The sequence below is a fragment of the Phymastichus coffea genome, unplaced genomic scaffold (genome assembly GCF_024137745.1).
Source record: "Phymastichus coffea isolate CEN01 unplaced genomic scaffold, Cenicafe_Pcof_1.1 PCOF00084, whole genome shotgun sequence".
In the NCBI taxonomy this organism is placed as follows: domain Eukaryota; kingdom Metazoa; phylum Arthropoda; class Insecta; order Hymenoptera; family Eulophidae; genus Phymastichus; species Phymastichus coffea.
Window position 1 is genome coordinate 1029985 of NW_026706895.1, and position 19642 is coordinate 1049626.

General features: G+C 40.2%; 1 protein-coding gene across 5 annotated transcripts in view; it reads right to left on the bottom strand.

The window, feature by feature from the left end:
• The window catches only part of LOC131668819 (chondroitin sulfate N-acetylgalactosaminyltransferase 2), a 79263-nt gene that overhangs the window by 22990 nt on the left and 36631 nt on the right, over positions 1-19642 (bottom strand). For all 5 annotated transcript variants that reach the window (XM_058943269.1, XM_058943268.1, XM_058943267.1 and 2 more), the window contains exon 3: positions 6918-6967. Coding sequence is in view for 3 of the 5 variants with exons in the window: in XM_058943267.1 (XP_058799250.1) it covers positions 6918-6952 (35 nt within the window). In the remaining 2 variants the exon portion in view is untranslated. The remainder of the gene's footprint in view (positions 1-6917; positions 6968-19642) is intronic.

Below are 19642 nucleotides of genomic sequence, written 5' to 3' on the forward strand. Positions count from 1 at the left end.
GATTTCAGTTATAGCTCCCCCCTCCCCCGATGGCGCATTACTGTTTGATGGGAATTAACGAGGTAAGTGCGCGGTAATGGATTCATCGACGTGTATGTCTCCGAAATGTACCAATTAGCATATGCGATAGATTTCGAGTGTAATCATCTGACGTACATTTTATATTTTGCCAAAAAATCGTTGGCGCAATGCAATGCATAAACCATCCGTAGCAATACAATTCATCCGCGACTCAGTAAGAGAGGTCAACTTTGATAGCAGCGCTTTAACGTCTAGTCTTTTTCCGCGCATACAGAAGGGGAGCAATCGCTAGAGAAAATGCATTATTTATACCGGCTTTGCTAGTCAGACGCATTCTCTGCCGTGATTCTACTTTGAAGAGCATCTCGCAGTTTACAGAGTGGAACAAATAAAAAGCGAGCGAGATGTAATACTCCGTAAAATCTCCGTTTAATAAACTAGCGAGTAGTCACGTGAGCGCAAGGGGAAAAAAGCGGACGAGCAAAACGATAGCAAAGCCAGATGCAATGGAAGTCGGGAATAAAATTTCTACAATTGTCTTGGCCGCGATAGTCAAGCGAGCTGAAAAAAAGCGAAGACAGAAAGAAAGTAGTCAAATGAGGAAATTAGCTTCAAAGCGAGCTGCGGCCAGTGCAGTCAAAGATACCTCATTACGAATGTAAAATTGAAAACGAGATCCGAAAGACAGAAACTGCTCGAGTAGTCTCTTTCTCTCTGTCTTTCGTTTTCGTTTCACTGTCTCTATCTTCATTATTTTTTGCAGTCCTTTGGAAGAATTACGGGAGCGTCGCACTGGCTTCCTGACGTTAAGGATAATGGAATACCCTACTTTTACTTACATCCGATGCCAGAGAAAAGTAGCCGAAATCCCCCCATTATGCGTTTTTCCTTTCTCGTGAAATATATTCTTATAAGGAGAATCTCACTATTACTCGCTCCACACTATACGAAAAAGAGAAAATTTCTTGATTTACGTGCATTGCGCCTAAGTGGATTTTTCGATAAAAAAAAGAAGCCTTTTTTTTCATCTTCGAAAATTTTCCATAAAGAAAAAGATGGTTCGGAGCTAACTGGCAGCTAAGACGCCAGCCGCAGTGCAGCCTTGGTGTAATATATAGTGGAAGCTCTCCTTTAAAGCCATTCAATTTGCACGCAACTACCTCGTCAGCGCTGCAGACTAAGCTATCGTTAAAACTTGTACAAGATCTTCTCTTAACTCGGTTTCTCCTTCGGCGTAATCCCTTATTAATTATTGGCTAGCTGTCGACGCGTCGTACTGGGTTGACTTCTCTCTATGCTCGGGTTTTTCATGTCAATGCATTATTGTTGCGCCGATCGAGCTTAGCTCTCGCGCGAACGTCGACCGAAGCAGTAGACTAGCGCCTAACGCAACAAGCTTGCGTAAGAATTACCGCGCGCCATTCGTAGTATGTGCAAAAGTGCCTGCTTTATCGAGGCACTCGCGTAGCTTATACATTTGCTCGACGAACGTGTATTTTCATTAAACAGATAGGACAGCCGACATAATCCGTAAAAATTACATGTTGCGATTGTCGAGAAATTGAGAAACCATCGTTTTTTATTACAATTTCATCGTCGAGTTTCGCAAAGCGAGGGAGAGATAAAGAGAGAGAGAAAGAGCGAGAGAAAGAAAGAGAGAAAGAGAGAGAGAAAAAGAGAGAAAAAGAGAGAGCGAGAGAGAGAGAAAGAGAGAGAAAAAGAGAGAGCGAGAGAGAGAGAGAGAGAGAGAGAGAGAGAGAGAGAGAGAGAGAGAGAGAGAGAGAGAAGAATCAATATCCAATCGTGTTTAATTCGGATTTTGAAAAAAAAATATCATACTCGCGTACACACACGCTCGGGAGAGAATTTATCTCGATCGTGCAATCGCGAAATGGAGAGGCAGAGAGAAAATGGGAGATCCATGGGTTGCGGCGTGTATGATTGCGCTGATGAAAACCATAGGGAAATCCCTCTGATATAGCATTTCTCTCTCTCTCTCTCTCTCGCTCTGCCACCCGTTCTACCTCAAAATTGATAACGCTTGGCATTGATAAGAATTGCGGTGGCGTTGCAGTACGGTCCTTTTGTTCCAACGGGGATTATCGATTTAACTGCGTTTTTACATAACGTAACGACATTTCAAAAGCCTTCTTTTAAAGAAGTGAATATTATCCGATTTATCTTTAGTACTCTGCCTAGCTGGTCTACTTTCATCTATAGTTCATACGTGTCTATTCTTATTATTTATCGATATCTGATACGGTAGTTAATCCTATTTCCGATAAAGCTTGCCCACCTAAATCTCAATCGCAAAGAAAAAAATTCCTTTCTGTAGCTATTATTTATCTACAAGTAACTTTATTCATATTCAACTATTTTTCATAATGCGTTAAAAGCCAAACGTTAAGATTCATAGTCCCGCAAACATTTTTCCGACCAAGGCAACAGAAAGAAAAGAACAGCCCATTAACCCAAGTAAACGTCTCGGCTTAACTTCGCTATAACATGCAGATTCGCCAGAGAGATAAAGTTAACTTGTCGCCGGACGCACAAGGGCAAAGTTACTGCGGTAAAAAAGTTCTTGGCGAGCATAATAAAGCCAAGCGCTTGAATTGATTCGAGACACTGGACGACTCCACCCTCCGTAGTATTCCTAAATGATACGTGAAAAAATATTAAATTTTTTTTTCTCCTCGACATCGCGTATAATTTTGTCAAGTTTTTTCAATTTCCTGTCAATCTTCCTTCAAAAAGTTGCCGCGCACTCCCCTTCCCCTCAGCAGAAACTTTGATCACGGCTGTTACCCGTGTCGCAGCAGGATTCGTTGGCCAATTTTTTTCCTCTCATAGCTATCTACGCGAGGCGGGGGCATGTGTCCGAGACATGTCGCTCGCTCTTCATTAGGAACGAACCGCCGTCATCTTCTCAACGTCTGGCTCGTAAATTCTGTTCTTTCCGCGGCGATTGCAATTAAGTATACCCTTCGAATTTCATCGTTTATATTTCACGCCTGCGCACGAGAAAAAGAATAGAAGATAAAGAAGAAAGGAAAAGGTAGCCGTTATTCATCCTCCACGATAATACGTCAAGTTGTCAGTGTGTTATCCCGTCTCCTCTATTTTTCTTCTCGTTTCGCTTGTTCTTTGCGCTCAGAGACATTTACAGCTCGACAATTCGATTGTCACGTCGTCGGGTCCGTCCTTTTGAGTATACGAGAAAGGAGAGTGGCAAAAACGAGAAGAACAAAGGCTTCCGGAGGGGATTCATAAGAAACTATTGTAGCTGCTGTTACTGCTGCTGATGAACTTTTCACGAGAAGTAGGTTCGCGCCATCATTCATTTAATGAGACAAACGGACAAGTCGAGTAGCTAATTTCATTCAAAATAACTCGATTTGTGAGAAACGGAGCAAATGCTCTGCTCACGGCGCTGCATTGTAGTGGTCGCTAGTTTGAACAATTGTATAACTAGAGTTTCAAGACACGCTCATCACGACGGAATAACCGACGCCGACGTAGAATAAAAAACAGTCGTATCGTCGGAAATGCTGAACAATGGATGATAAAAGTTACTATTTTATTATTATCACGAATATATATTGAAATGAGAGTTTAATAAACACTAGTTTAATAAATGACTACAAAATAAAAGTTGATACTGAGTTAGCTTGAAAAGTGAACTTTCAACAACACTAATTACACTGACCAAAATAAAGGCGGAGAGAGGAAGAGAGAGAGAGCTGAACAAGCCAATAACTCACTGGAAACTCATAGCTAAAAGTTAGTCGCATCATTACTACGCGTGTACGTGAAACATGGAGAGAGAGAGAAAGTAGGTGGCGCGGCGAAAAGGTGTTAGGCGTGAAGTATCGAGGTACTATTTCAAGTGCTTGACTCCCCTGTACGCTTATAAAATACAAGTGTCGCCCGCGATTTCGTGGCTGCGAGTCTCAGGATGCTTTTTCATTTTTCGTGTTACGCAGCATGGATTTTCTCTGCATTTGCTTCATACTACTTATTCGCTATTTCATCTCCGGATTGCCTAGACCTTGTCGTATTCACAAGATCGATTTCGTATACAAAGGCATATATGAGTTGCTCTTGTAAGTGAGAACGTGAAAATCTATTAGAATGTCTCGGCAAACTTTCAAAATTGACAAAGTTTTATCACAATATCAGACTGCAGTGTCCCTCAAAGTTTTCTGTTGTTAAGTTGTTTCGTGCCGGAAGACTCTGTGACATATTCTACATCTCCTACAATATCCGATTATCAATGCAGTTTCTTACGTAAAAAAGCCGACTTTTGGTTTATCCTGAAAGAAAATGCATTTTTGAGAAACGAATTGGCCTCGTATGCAAAATAGCAGTCTCTTTGATAAAGAAATATCGAATGTCTTTTTGAGAGTGAATGTACGACTGAGAAATCAGTGCACGACTCTACCTTATCATCGCGTCAGCTCCTCAACTTACAGGCCCTTTGGTGGCAAACTTTCTTGATAGGGTGGCTCGAGATTCGGGGCAAATGAGCTGCTCGACGTGTCACAAAAGCGGAAGCATACACTCGAAGGGGGAGAGAGAGAGAGAGAGAGAGAGAGAGAGAGAGAGAGAGAGAGAGAGAGAGAGAGAGAGAGAGAGAGAGAGAGAACGAAAGCCTGCGCGAAGTCACTTCACGTAAGTTAGAGTAGAGAAAGGGGGTCAAGAGGTTTCAGTCAGGTGTGGAAGTAATTAAGCTACTGGCTGTTCTCATGACTCAGCCCATCCAATGATTTATTCAACTCGGCGCTTTGCTCTCAATTAACTTCCTTTTTTATGAATAAAGATGAAGAATGCAAAGAGGACGGCAATTCGTGATTGATCAACCTGTGACGGCCAACGAATTAATGAAAATATCAGCTGAGGCGAAAAATCACGCTCAGGGGGAGATGGATAGAGAGCGAGGGGGGGGGGGGGAGGGAGAGAAATTCAACGCAACCGCATAATACGGCCACACGTAATTAAAATTTCACTGTTCATAAATCCCGTGCGTGCGCGGACGCTTCATTCACGTGCGCGCGGAAACTCATTTGGCCTGCATAAAAAGTCCATCAGTGGTCAATTATCGGACGCCGCAACTGGACCTCGTATTCCCTGCGGCTACTCCGTGAAAACTTCTCCTGTTTTTTTTTTCTTTTTTTCGCGCTCGATTTTTTCGCTGCCGGCAGTCATACGCCAAGCCGCAAACAACTTTTCATTAGAATAATCATTACGAGCGTTGAAAAAGTGAAAAAGCCGATCCACTACGTCTGTCGTCGCAATGAACGTGATTTAATCGGACAATTAAGTACAAATCTTATTCGAGCACAGAACATTTTTTTACGCGACTTCGTGTTCTTTTTTCATTTTGTCGATTCCCGTAGCTTGTTATCCGGGCACGTCAATTTGAACGCGACCAAACGTGTCCTTAATTAATTATCGGCTTGATTTCAATACATGCCATTCGCAAGAGCAGCTCCGTCAATAACGGTTGAAAGTTCGAAGCATAGTCGAAAATTCTTTGCGTTCGAGATCGAGCGGGTGCACACATTAGTCGCAGCATCCACACACGTGTGTACACTACGCTCCGAAATTTCCCCGGAGTCCGGTCGAATCACTAATGAAGGTAAACGTGCGCGCGCACTAGCACTCGAGTCAGTTGATCTCTGCTATATCAATTCATCTCATCTAGGCGCATATATAAACGTTGATTTTTTCCCTCCATTTCAAGTGTACGACTGATTGCACTTTATTGTCCTTTTCTTTTTTTTATCATTTGTTTTGACTCTTTGTTTGCATTTAGCCTTCTGTTTGCGATTTTTATTGAGAAAGTCTATAGAGAAAATTTGATTTAATGGACTGTACCGTAGCGAAACAATGGTGAAAAAGAATTTTCGGCTCTGCTGGAAGAATCAGCTGGACAAACTCGGGTAGTAGATTTTAATTTGAAATGGAATTGTTGGTAGCAAATATATTTTTCCGCAAATCCATTAGTCAGTCGATGAAATTTTCCATCTAAGATTCATTAAAAAATAAAAGCACCTCTGTAAAAGAAATACTAAAACGAACGAACAACAGTTTTATACACGATCATTGGAAAATATCCAGTGGTTTGCGAGCCACCGTTCAAAACTACAGTCAGCTCTAAAACAAAGCAGAAACAACAAGCCGCACCCTAAATCATTCTCTCCAATTACCGTCGTAAATCATCAAGCAAGAAAATACACCGCAGAGCAGCTCAAAAATACGCAAACTAGAGTAGTCTTCTTTTCGTTCCCTCTCTCACTCGGAAACAACGCTAGGCGTAAAGCCCATAAATCGCAGACGTTCACGCTTGTACGTACATAACCGCGTGGCGCCTACATATATTTATGCCAGAGCGAACGTGCCGCCAGCGACGACGATGACGACTATTAAAAAGCCTCCGAGTGCAGTTGCCGTGTTACCTTCTAGAGGCGTGCTGCGGTTACCGAGTATTTGTAAATGTGGCGTATACTGTGCAATCTTACCGGAATAAATTATCTTCTAGAAAATTATACATATATATATTACTAATTTTTCGCAGCAGAATTATTTTCCAAGTTTAAACCGACTCCGATACCAGTGAGTAATATTCCGACGTTGCATAGATATCAGCTAGGTAACATATTTGTTCGCATACAAATAATTAATTGACAGTCCATCTGATATACCTGTCACATATTTACCGATACTATGTGGCGAATATTGAATGAAGTATGTGTACGCGATAGCAAACATTTCGGGGAAATTACGATATATCTAGCTACTCCCAACTGCTTCAGCGTTGTCGAAGTTTCTTATCGGAAAATAATTAAAAAGCGGCGGCGAATGCGGTTTTATCACTATTGAATTTGTTCGCTTACGTGGAAGACAATTGAGTTGTGGAGGTTGTTGTCATGAGGTTACGAGCGACCTGCAATCAAAAAAACAATCTAGTTAATGGTATGCACTTCATTAAAGTACGCGAGCATTGTAAGTTTGAATAGTGTCGTAAAAACAAAAGAAACAAGCTCGAGTCGTCAATATGATTTTGGAGGACATTGTCAAAAGAGACCAAGACGCAGTAGTACAGGTATAAGTAGAGAAAGCCGATTATGTGGGGGCAGCGGTCGTGAACCGCAAAGTTTGTGGGGCCAGCTAAAACATTTGCTCGTCTAGCTTTATTGAGCGTCCATCAAAGGTTCTAGAGCACGCCAACCGTAGCAACAACTCACACCTGCAAAACCGTACGAGAGCGGCTCTGCCTCTCATAACTCCTTCGTCTGGGCGAAGTTTTATCGTCGTGCCTCGCATATTCGTCGCAATTCTCCCTGATATACGGCAACCTCCTCTCACCTATGGCTTCGAGGCTAAAACTAATCTTGATTCTCCCCGGTTGCCTTCCACCCCGATCGCCTCCCCCCCCCTCCCGCTGCTACTCTACACCAACGACGCGCCAGAAGCTAACTGCCGTAATTAAGTCTTTAGAGGCGCAAATGAATTACGTTACGTCCTCGTCACGTTCGCGACCGCCGCGCCGCTTTCGCTGCTGCTGTGTGGTCACGGGTTTCAGTGACGTTTATGTGCTGCATCTTTGCTTTTGGCTCTACATCAAGCGGAATTCATTTCATCAAAAGGTTACATCCTTCCCATCTCTCTCTTTCTCCCTCTGTTTTTATTGTATTTTTTTATGAACCCATGCACCTCGAAAGTAAATTAGGCTTTTTTTGACATTTTTTTTTCCTACCATGTATAAAAATGTACAGCTTTATAGAGCGACATTTTTATTAGACACTCGTGAAAGTTATACACGACACGTTGGCATAGTTTTTCGTTAATAATGTTGCTGACGGCGCCTCAAAAGTGCGCGCATTATGAAAGCTGACCTTTGAGAAGCCGCTCGTAAAATCAATCGTCGAGCCTAATTAATGTACGTGCTTGCGCGGCGAGGCGAGCGGAGAACCGAGGCTTATCTGTGTCGGGTGGACGCGCCTGCAAAATTGAAAAAGATCACGATAGCACGAGCGGAAGACAAGTTATCGAGAAGGCGAACGACCCATTAAATAAATGATCCAGGCCTCCCCCTCCCCCGGAGACTTATGAGACCCGCGCCAAACTTTGCACTCGTTTCGCGTAGGGACAACTTTCAGAGTTATTCTCAAGCGCGCGCCTTCGAGTGTATAGCGACAGGCGGCAGAGCGCTGAATATTCATCGAGAGCCGTCTCCAGGGAGACAGAGGCACGGAGACAGAGAAGGATTCGGTGACGGCATCAGACAATCGTCGAGCTAAGCAAGAATCAGCGGTCTCTATAAGCTGCCACGCTACTTTTTTTGTCTTTTCTTTCTTGTCGATATTGAGATCCCGCTCTCGCGATTACTTTGAAGGGGAATCGCTGTACTTTCTTTCCTCTTTTATTGATCCAACGTCGCGCGCTCGATTTGGCAATTTATTCGAAACTAGATTTTTCCGTAACTGGCGAAATGTAATACGAAGCCACGAGTTCCCAAAATGTTCGTCGAAGAAAAGGCCGATCAGTATCTTTAATTACGTACGGTTAATTAAAACGTCACAGACAGGCTTCTGAGCAGTGATTAAGCTCCGAATTTCTCCACAAGTCTTTTTTTAACAATGGAACGAACAAACGAGGGAACTTTCTGAAATTTCCAAATTAATGAATAGGGACAGACACAATGGTACTACCTCTCGTTACCACATAATATATTTAATGAGATTTTATCGCTTCTACACTTCTGCATGACTAATTCAAAGAGTGTCGCTGCGAGATGAAAATTGATGTTGATAATGCAGTACCGGCATTTGTTACTCGAAAATGCAACTCAACGTGAGCCGCAAAATTATTGTCTCAAACTCAGACTTGCACTATGCCGCGTGTACCCACGCAAAACAAATGAAGTCAAGCTAGATTAAATGCAAATGCGTACTCAAAGTTGAGCTGGTGTGTGCGACTCACCGATCAAAATTCGACATGTACGCCTACGCTAAGATACAACGTCGCAACGCAAAAGTGCCTCAGGCTCGGATAGGTCACGTACTTTCGTGCATTCGATTACCATTGGACTCGCTACGTCATGTCGAAAAGCCCAGCGACGAAGTGCGGACTTTCTAGACATTTGGCAGGAATTTGCGGTTTGGAAATGTTCGTATTGATGCTCCGTATCTCGAATATCACACAACTGTAGAATTTTTGGGTTATAGACACGCATGAATGAAGCAAGACAATATCGAGACTTTTGAATTTTTACTTGACTGTTAGAGTGTTATTATGAAACAATTTAGCAATATTTATATAATATTGTTAAGAATTTATCGTTTTTTTAAATATACATTTTAAACTATCAATCCAATATCCAAAGTGAAAGCATTCCACAGTTTTGGAGTTATTTTAAGCATCTGCACTGATTTGGAAGACGAGAAATTTAAATAAAAATTAACGTTATATTTGAATAAATTAAGTTATGATTTGCACAAATCAATGTAAAATTTTCCTAACTTATTCACACGTATAAGACATACAATAGAGATTTGCTACATCCAATATTATTTACACGAAGTTTTGAAGTTTCGAGATTTTTACACACGAAAAAAGTGGCAACAAAAAAGCAATACATGCTGCTCTATACGTGGCGTAAGAATTAAATCATACAATATTTAATTTAATTTAATTTAATTCTCATATTTTTACGAGCTTCATAATAGCAAAAGTAAAAAATTAATATTAAGAAGCACAAAATCAAGTACAAAATAATATTCTGAGAAATCATACTGTTATTGGCAAGTTACCGCATGTTCATGCCAATTTTCATACACATTGTAAAACACTTGTAGCTATTGAATGACTTTATCAGCTTAAATAAATACCATAAACATAATTTAACATGCTGACATTTCTAAAAAAAATATGTTCAAAAAGTAACTTCGAGAAAATACACGTGTATGATTATCTAACAATGCTCTTTGACATTATAATGAAATTATAAAATTAATGTAATTTTATCGTATTTACGATATAACTACACTTTTTTTGTTTTACAGTCTCTATCCAAGCTGATGTCAATATATCGTAGTACGAAAAAACCAAGTTTCTGTAAAAAAGACATTCGAGATCCCAACATACTATACGTCAAGTTAGGACGGAAGAAAAGATAAGAGCAGTAGGCAACAGCGTTCAGGATCGAATTAGACATCGGGACTGTCTCTTGTATATCGTAGTACCATGTCCTCTTGGGAATAACGACGGCGTGTCGACTACGAGTACACGTATTCTACGAAGCAAAGATGAAATATGAAAAGGAGATTCGCGCGTTTTATGGCTGCTGCAGCTGCCTTCGGGAGACGCGTCTATATCCTTTTGTTCGACCTGACGCTTTGATAAATGAAGGCAGCTGCGAAGTCCAATCATCGCCTAAGACCACACAGATAACCCGCTCTGAACTTATGTCTTAGTACTTTTCTCTGCTTTCCAAGACGATTTTCTGATATTTTGATTTGCACGCTAAGGTATTATGTACATATTTCAGAAGTTCTCATTGATATGAAAAAATTAAGCAAAGTAATAATTTATGATTTTTTTTTATGAATTCCAGTCGCGTTACTCAGCTTTTATTCTGACCTTGCAACGATAATTCAATAAATGACATTACATAAAAGAAATCAAATACCAAATATATATACACTTGAGTACACAGTGAGAACAGATAATATGTACTTTCGAAAAACGTACGGAGCGTAAGAATAAAGCGGTACAACTCAGAGTTGGCATTAGAAAAACATGAGATTCTGTACCATATTCTGTAACTCACGATCTTTCGTATGCCGCAGTGCGGATAGCTTTTTAAAAAAATTTCTTTTTATCTTTCATGCAAACTAACGCAGAAAGCTACAAACGTGAAGTACGACTAAGAGAATTTTATATCATCGTGATCTCCAACATTTTTCGTCGAGTCATGAAAAATGGCCTCGCGAAACATCAAACATTTGTGAAAACAAAAGAATTATGAAGTCCAAATAAAATATTATTTATCTGGCAATATTCCCCTCGCTTCTATGATAATATCAAATGAACTTTTTACAAAATATGTTTTGGAATGTATCATGCTTTCCCGTGGGAAATACGTCACGCTCGTTTCTTATACGACTCCTCAAGACTCGTTTCTACATACAAAATCGACGTGATCTGCATGTGTTACCGTGCAAAAATGGAGTTTTCCTGCGCAGTAATATTTCATTTCAAATTTCTGAAAATGTTGTATTTCTCATATAAATATTATCACAACAATTTTGAATTAATACACGATCAGCTTTCGTTGATTGTTAGTACCTCGCCGTAGATTGTTAAATGGACAAATCAACACATCTATCATTAAAAATTCCGGAACTTCGACGATTGCTGAGGATACGGCAAAGCCAGTCTCTCAAAAGGAAAGTGCACTTACAGCAGGTGCAAAGGCTCAAAGTACTGATCGTCGAACGTATAGCGCAGTGCACAAAAGCGGCAAAGAATGCTTGCTGGATGGGATCCAAGGGCAGCTCGACCCGCAGCGTTTCACGTTACTCGTGCTGCTATCAGCTAGCTTTGGAATTGATTCTGCTTGATCTGAGCTGCTCGCAAAATCGAGGCGCCGCCTCGATTTTGCGAGCATCAATCCGAGTGATTTCACACATTTTATTTCGGGTACAGACGAGGATTTCTCGTTCGCATTTTTCACTTCTCTAAGCTGTATCATATAGAGGCTTAAATAAATGAAATTTCCGATAAATTGTCAAATATAAAAGTCAAATAAACTGTAAATTTTTGTATTTTTGTTGCTAAAATACCATTCAGTTTTCTCTCGAGACCTAGTTATTCCTTGTAGATACATCAGTGCATGGTAAGACTCTTTTCGCTGGCTTACAGGCTGGCGGTGATTTATCTCCAACCATTATTTGCCAGAGCGCCAGAGGCGGTTTGGCGCTTTGGTGGCACCCAACCCTTTTATTAGCTTCGGAAGTTTGATTTTCCGCGCACGTGGCTCTTTAAAGATAAACTTCCTTTCTTTTGCGGCAAATGGAACACCAAGAAGAGGATCATTGAGAAATTTTCTTTCGATTTCCGATCGCTCGTGTTACTTTTGTCTCTCTTCTTTCGTTTCTTGTATTTTTGACTTTTGTACTTTGCAAGGAAGCAAACTTGAAGTTTATTTTGGAAAAAATCTTACATAACAACCATTTTTAAAGATCTTTTTATATCTACATTATTTTAAAAACCGAAACATTTCTCCAACAATCCTGTATCATTGGTTTGACGACATATCTGTTCGAAAAGTACATTTCTACTCCATCAGTACATTTTATTATCGCAAGTCATCTTCAAAATAAGCTCATTGACCATATACTGAAAACGCAAGCCAACATTTTCAAACAAGTATGCCGCAAGCAATCATAAGCTAAGGTTCCAGGCGTTTATCGGCTCCGTCCCAGCAGCTCGATGCGACTTTTTCGCGCGGCACCTACGTGGATGAGATTTCCACTAGCTGTTCCCCCATTCACGACCTTAACGTTAGCTATGAATAGACTCAATTTCCTATATTGATTTCCACAGAGGTCATACGGCACATCGCAAAGGCGTACTGCCATTCAATCGTTAATAGAAACTTACTTCCGTGGTGCATTCAATTTTCTTCTCCCCCCCCCCTCCCCCGCTCTATCTATCTAGGATTGTGCCCAGAAATTTTCCACCAAGACTGGTGATTTTGGTTGGTTGGAAACCAATATGGGAGTATCATAAAGCTCGATCCTGGTACTTCTACAATTTAGTCTGTATGCCAATGACTGACGACACGTGCTGGATAAAATATTGAACACATTTTTTACGTCAACAACCTACAGATCTGTCTATACATTAAACAGGACAAGCTCTTGGGGGGTATAACAAGATTATCTGCAGTGGTGCAACTAATGATTGTTTGGGTCAACGCCCGAAAATTTACGGCAGTTATCGTTGACTCTAGAAATAATGTAAATTCCATTTGCTTTTTGAAGCTATTGAATGTTAAGCTACGAGACGCAATGTTTGTTTTCTTTAGTAACAAAGTTGTCAGTTTGGGTGTCACTCTTAACGCTCAACTAAAATGAATGTCCAACGTTAACTAAGTCACAATAATGGTCAATGGAAAACTTTAGAGCCTTCGTTTCATCAAACTTTGTACCGCAGAAACACTTTGTCGGAGATTGGTTGAAATCTAAATTCAACCACACCTAGATCACTACTTGGATGTCTCACAAGAACAATGCGTAAAATTACAAAAACTAAGTAATTCACGTGTGAATTATATATTTGATATTGAAAAGGATGAATATATTTAGCCCTACAAGAGGCATTTAGACTAGCTACACTTTGACACGCGCACAATCTATTCGACAGCTTTGTTAATATACAAAATTATGACACCCACCAATAGGGGATAACAAACAGCAATTAACGTTCTTGGGGTTCACAGCGACAGGATCTGAATCTTTTAAGGTTCATCTCTATGACTTTATAATATACTATTCATTAACTTTCGTCTTTGGAAAGTTCAAGAGGGCGGTATACACCCACTATACTTTGACATTGAAACTCAACTACTTTCAAGATAGTTGGGAGTAACTGGGACCTGAATTGCTCTTATTAGCTCTCTTTTACAATTAAACCTGATTATATGACTGCATTCTCATCTTAGTTGCACTTAGTTTTTATTTTATTTCAATCGAGCTATTGCATGTATCTTCCAAATTTAATTTTCGTGACTAAGAAACATTTTCTCTTTAAACTAATTGTCATAAATCCTTGACCAAACTATTTTGTAGTTAACTAACTTTTGATAGCTGACTATATATATGTATAGATCAAAATACGCAAAACGGATAATTGCTGTGCCCAAAATTCTAGGTCACGATGAATGGGCTCAAAATTTCCTTTTACGCGCAAGTTTCAAATATCATCGAATATTCAAGATGGCGACAACAATATGGTAGCTTAAACGTGTGGAGATTTCGGTTAAATTTTCTCAAGTCAAGTGTTACTCATGCAATTTTAATGATATATAATTTTTGACACCGGAAATGAATTCAGCGTCAAATTTTACATCGGAATATGATATCATCCTCGAGGTCAGTATTTTTTTCCAAAGTAACGTGGATGTTAAATTAGGAAACAATGTTTACCACTTAAATTATAACTTGATAATTATTAATAATTGGAAAAATCACGATGTATATACGTATTTAAATTTTCTGAATCAGAATTCTAGGTTCGTTCGATCTCGCAAGGTTCGAATCAAGGACATTTGAAAGTCAAATTAAGAAAAATTGTTAATTTCTGAACGAATCACGGTATGTATAGTTTTGCGAGTCGCTGAATATGAATTCTAAGTTCATTTAACTACGCTAGGTCCGGGTATGATAACATATGCTAGCATAAAGTTTCATGGTCACGAAACTAGATCACTTGACAAGAGTCTTGAAACTACCAATTCCAACTCTGAGACACGCTTGATTCATCAGGTCTGGATCAATAGCACTTGAAGATCGCAGGATTTAGATTCAGCAACTTGGGCAACCTATATATATTGTAATTTTTTCAATTAATAGCAATTATCAAGTTATAATTCAAGTGATAACTATTGTTTGACTTTGAAGAAAAATACTGACCTCAAAGACGATACCATATTTCGTCACAAAATTTGACGCTCAATTCATTTCCGGTATAAAAAAATTATGTATCTCTAAAATTGAATGAGTAACACTCAAATTTAGAAAATTTCAGCCGGTATCTTCACGTTTGAGCCAGCACATTGATGTTGGATATTTACAAATCGACACATGACATTTGAAACTAGCGCATGAGAGAACAATTTTAAGCCCACGCAAGATTTTTTTGATGACTTAGAATTTTGGGCATAGTAATTATGCATTTGACGCATTTTGACTCATATATCTATATAGTTTTTATTTTTCGTTTTGAAAAAGGTTACAATCAAACAATGCACTGAATTTTTCCGTTTTTTGCTCTTTTCGAGGCGTATAAAAAAAGAGACTAAGGCACCTAAATATGAAATAAACCAAAAGTAAAGCGATTATAATAGTATATTCAATATGGATTAATTTTATAATAAGATAATATGTCGACAATTAAAACACGAACCGTTACATGATCATTTGCATTTGTTTGACCTGCCGCACACGAAACAGACGTGTTATGGAATATATTCATTAATATAATAATACAAGTAAACAATAGAGAACCGAACAATCACTGAAATCAATTGCAAGCATATAATTCTGCAAGGGCTTTCTATTACACTGAAAATTAATCAATTATCGAGGCGCTCAAAAATAGACCAAAATTCCCCATCACAAGGTACAGCATATATCACAAAAGCGTGCCCGGAGAGCCAACGTAATTGAATGCGCGAGTCCTGAGCTCACGTGTATGACAAAATTCGACGGGAAAATGAAATTCCCGAGGCAAGCAAGGCACAACCAAAGCGGACGAGCACTTAGGAAGCGACAGCAGCACCACCAGCAGTAGCGGCCTAAACAAACAAACGACATAGCATCGGTTGCTATACCCGAGTGCGCCCGTTTTTTATTCATCCCGGTATCCATCGATCTTTACTTCGCCTCCCCACGCCCTCTCCACGCATTTACCTTATCCGCAGGTTTTCAGTCTTTCTTGCCTCTTGTTTGGAACTCCGTCTTGTTTCAATGTCGTTCATCATAGAAATTACGAACGATAAGCGCAACGACTCGACACACCTAATCTCCCCAGTCACTATTAACTCCTCATCTCCATAGAGCAAGCTGTGCTCCTATCCCCTCTCGTCCATCCATCAGCTTGAACGGCAGACTTTCACTCGGGTGAAATTGGTGTGCGTACAAGTGCACGCGTACATCCACACAGACATGCGCGCGCGCGCGCACACACACTCGCGTACACACTAAACGTGACAGCAACGCTTCGCAGGCCCTAATTCACTGGGATGCAAGCGCTCGTGCTTATTATCGTCCTTACGATGTATGCATCGTGCTGAGGGTATGCGATAGGCTTGCTACAAGTAATTTTCTTCAATCGAAGCGTGAACTCCTTCTGAATGCATTCAATGCCAATTATTTGGAAGCGCATCGAACATACTGATTTTCCACGTGAATATGTTATTTCTTTATATTCAATTTGCTATCATGTTTCATTGTTTATTTTATATTTAAACGAATTGTATAGATTCAATTGAATATGTTTTTCGGCGAATATTTCGGTGACGTCGTGTAATACATTTCCAATTATTTAGTAATTGTGTGATTGAAAAAAAAAGAATAACCTATGCAATTGCGAGTGCAATGACCTATACAATCTCCAGCACTGTAAACAATTTGCCAGACTGAAACAAAGGCACCATACAGCGTCGAAAGAAACAACAGCAAAATAACGCGAGAATCCGAAGCAAGCAATTCATTGACGAGAGAATCTTACTCAGCCACAGTACGGTGGGTAAGGTAAAAGCTTGTGGCCGACCTGGGAAAAAGAGAACGCGAGGGAGAGAGAGAGGGAGAGAAAGCGAGAGAAAGAGAGAGAGAGAGAAGAAGAGAGAGAAGGGCAGCTAGCAGACCATGGCACCGAAAACTTTGCGAGAGTGGCTTTTCACATCCGAAAAACACGATTAACGAGTGCCAGCTTGAGCGCGCGTTAAGTTCGTCGAAATGAAAGACTCGATCGAACGATCGCTTGAAAACGGGTAGAGACTTGGGTAGTCGAACGAAAAGAAAATAATAAATAAATAACAACCGAATCTCAGTGCTACTTTGACCATTGTATCGAGTACAACTTTCAATAGCCAACTGACCAATTCGATTAGCCAACTAGTGGGGTAAACGAAAACCATCGTCAGACCCAGAACGAAATTTGGAAGCTGACGTAGCCATTTGGGAGAAGTCCCTGCTAACGTCGTTAACGTCGGTGGACAAGCGAATTTCGGACCGGGGATCCACAACCACTGTGCATTACGGTACGTCCTGCCGTCGCTCGAGATTCCATACTGGCCCTTGCCCGAGAGAAATCCATTTCCATTTTTGATTTTCCATAACGACGGCGCGTGCGCGGATACGCTATTCCAGAAACAGAATTCAATTTCAAGCAAATAGAGAGGCAGGAGAGAAGGAGGCGGCAGATCATTTTTCCGTTAATTTACTTCGCTTAAATTGCTTTTGAAATTTTGCCAGCGTGGTATGTGGTGCATCGTTTGAGATGATTAGTCGGCTAGCTTTCAATTTCCGCTGCGAGTAGAATGGATCGAGTTTGGTCAGGCGATATTAGTGTAGCTGCGATATTGGCGTTATTAAAACTTATTATTTGTAATTTTACCTGTATATTATCCGCCATCTAACGACGTATCGTTCAAATTACAACTCAACTTGTTAATCGGCTAAAAATCGCCATTAATTACTCAATTAACCAGGGCGCAGCGCAACAACACCCCAAGTCACCGCAAGCCGCAACTATGCAAGCCTGCTGCCGTGTCGAGAAGCAGGTCATGGGAGCTCTGACAAACTCGAGTAAACTTGGTCCTTCTTGTTACCTCGCTGCTGCTACACCGCAGTACTTAGGGTCCAGGCCTCTTTTAGGACTCGCAACAAAGACTTTGCCCTCTCGGTCTCTTTCGCCGCGCAACTCTCGCACTACGCGCAGGTTAATAACTTAGTTGGGTTGACGCCTCTTTGTAACAAAGTGGCTACTACGCACCGCGTGGCTTCTCACTGTCGCGCCACACGCGCGATGAAAATGACAAATAAATGGCGAGCAACTGTTCTCGCCAGCGCATGAAATATGCATACTAGTTTGCAATGCAGACTCGAGGTCGTTTAATGGAATTCGCTTGGCAGAGCTGTCGTGGGTAGTCCTTGCTCTCGGTCGTATGCTTTTCTTTCCACGTACGTTCACTATTTTTTAGTAGTCAACATTTTATATGATGCAACAGAACTGATTAAATATATTTTCTAAGTTGTTTCTGCAGCAATGAATCAAAGATGAAAACGTGATAAGGCTTTTGATTTGTGCGTAATGATTTTGCAAAATCCATACAATATTTGCAATATTATCGGAAAATCATAGAAAATAAATACTACTATATTATTTTAAAGGATTCCCATCTGTATGAGCATTCTCAAATAACAATAAAATCATTGCCAGCCGTGAAAATTATTAAGCACACAACCCACGGAATGATTATGCAAACCTTAAATGAAAATTTTTTTTCCATATAATGACAACTATATTGTTCTTAGTTATAAACAATAATGTTCGCAGTCATAATGCCATTTTACGTTTCAAACACGTAAGTAAAGTGCACTCGTACTTTAAATTTTTCTCTCGTACCCTCATACCACGCCTATATCGTTTTCTTGATAGTCAATTTCCTGTAATTCAATAGCTTGCAGCCCAAGCCAGGCCATAATAATTGCCAAGCAGAAACGTAGCCAAGATTGATCGCGCCAAACTTTTCTGTCGTAGGAACGGTGGGCAATTAGATTAAATAAAAGCTGCTGCAGACTTCAGACAGTTGTGTATAGACATGGCGAAAAACTTTCTTCGTTTGACACGGTAAATTCTGAGCTCCAAGGAACCTTGTTTATTTTTTTGCACACAAATTTTCGCAGCAGATTCTGTGAAATTAAGCTACAGCTCGTAAAATATTTAACAAGCGAGCTTGACTATGGTGTATGAAATTTCTCGTGTTATTACAAATATATGCGTCTCAACATCGGGTATATTATTCTTAAATCCATTATTTACTAAAATGATTGAAAGATATTTCTTATACTAAAATAAAATCATCAATAGCAACATCAATAAAAAGATCAACTTTATAAAAATTCTTGGCTCTTGCGTCAATTGAAGCAATTCGAAGAATTTTCTCATGCGTCGAAGGAAAGCAGCAAAAAAGCAAAACGAGAGAAAGGTCGACCTCGCGCGTCTCGACTTTATTATTTCTCGGTCTGTCTTTCGTAAGCTCACCCTTTTCTTTTTCTGCGTCGAGCTCCTCCCGTCCAACTTCGCTTCGGTTAGATTGATTTCCAGCCTCGATTGGCTCGATCGACGGGCTTGAAACAAGAGTGCCGCTGACCTGGTAAATTGAGAGAGATAACAAAAAGCATTGAATAAGCAGTTCGCGACGCGATTGATTGATGAGAGATCAATTCGCAGAAGATTCTTGATTTTACTTTTCAGCTCGATTCGTGAATCGTTAACATTTATTTCGCACGTGAAACAACTACAGAAACGTTTTTCAGTGCCACTTATTTGTTGAGCTATCAACTTTTATAGAGCACTCTGCAGACAACCGAAGATTCACTCGACTGCCAAACTTCCAAAGTGATTCTTCGAAAACAATGATTCCCAAAGCGAGAAAGCCCGTGGAAGCAATAGCTCCGACTTATGACAGAAAACGAGGCACGGGAGACTCTTGTCGGTGGGAAACGAAAGTGCGCCAAGCAATCGAACATGGTAGATATAGTGCTGGGACGAGCTCGCAAGAAAAATGAATAGAAATAAAGTCGACGGTAGAAAGTAGTGGCAA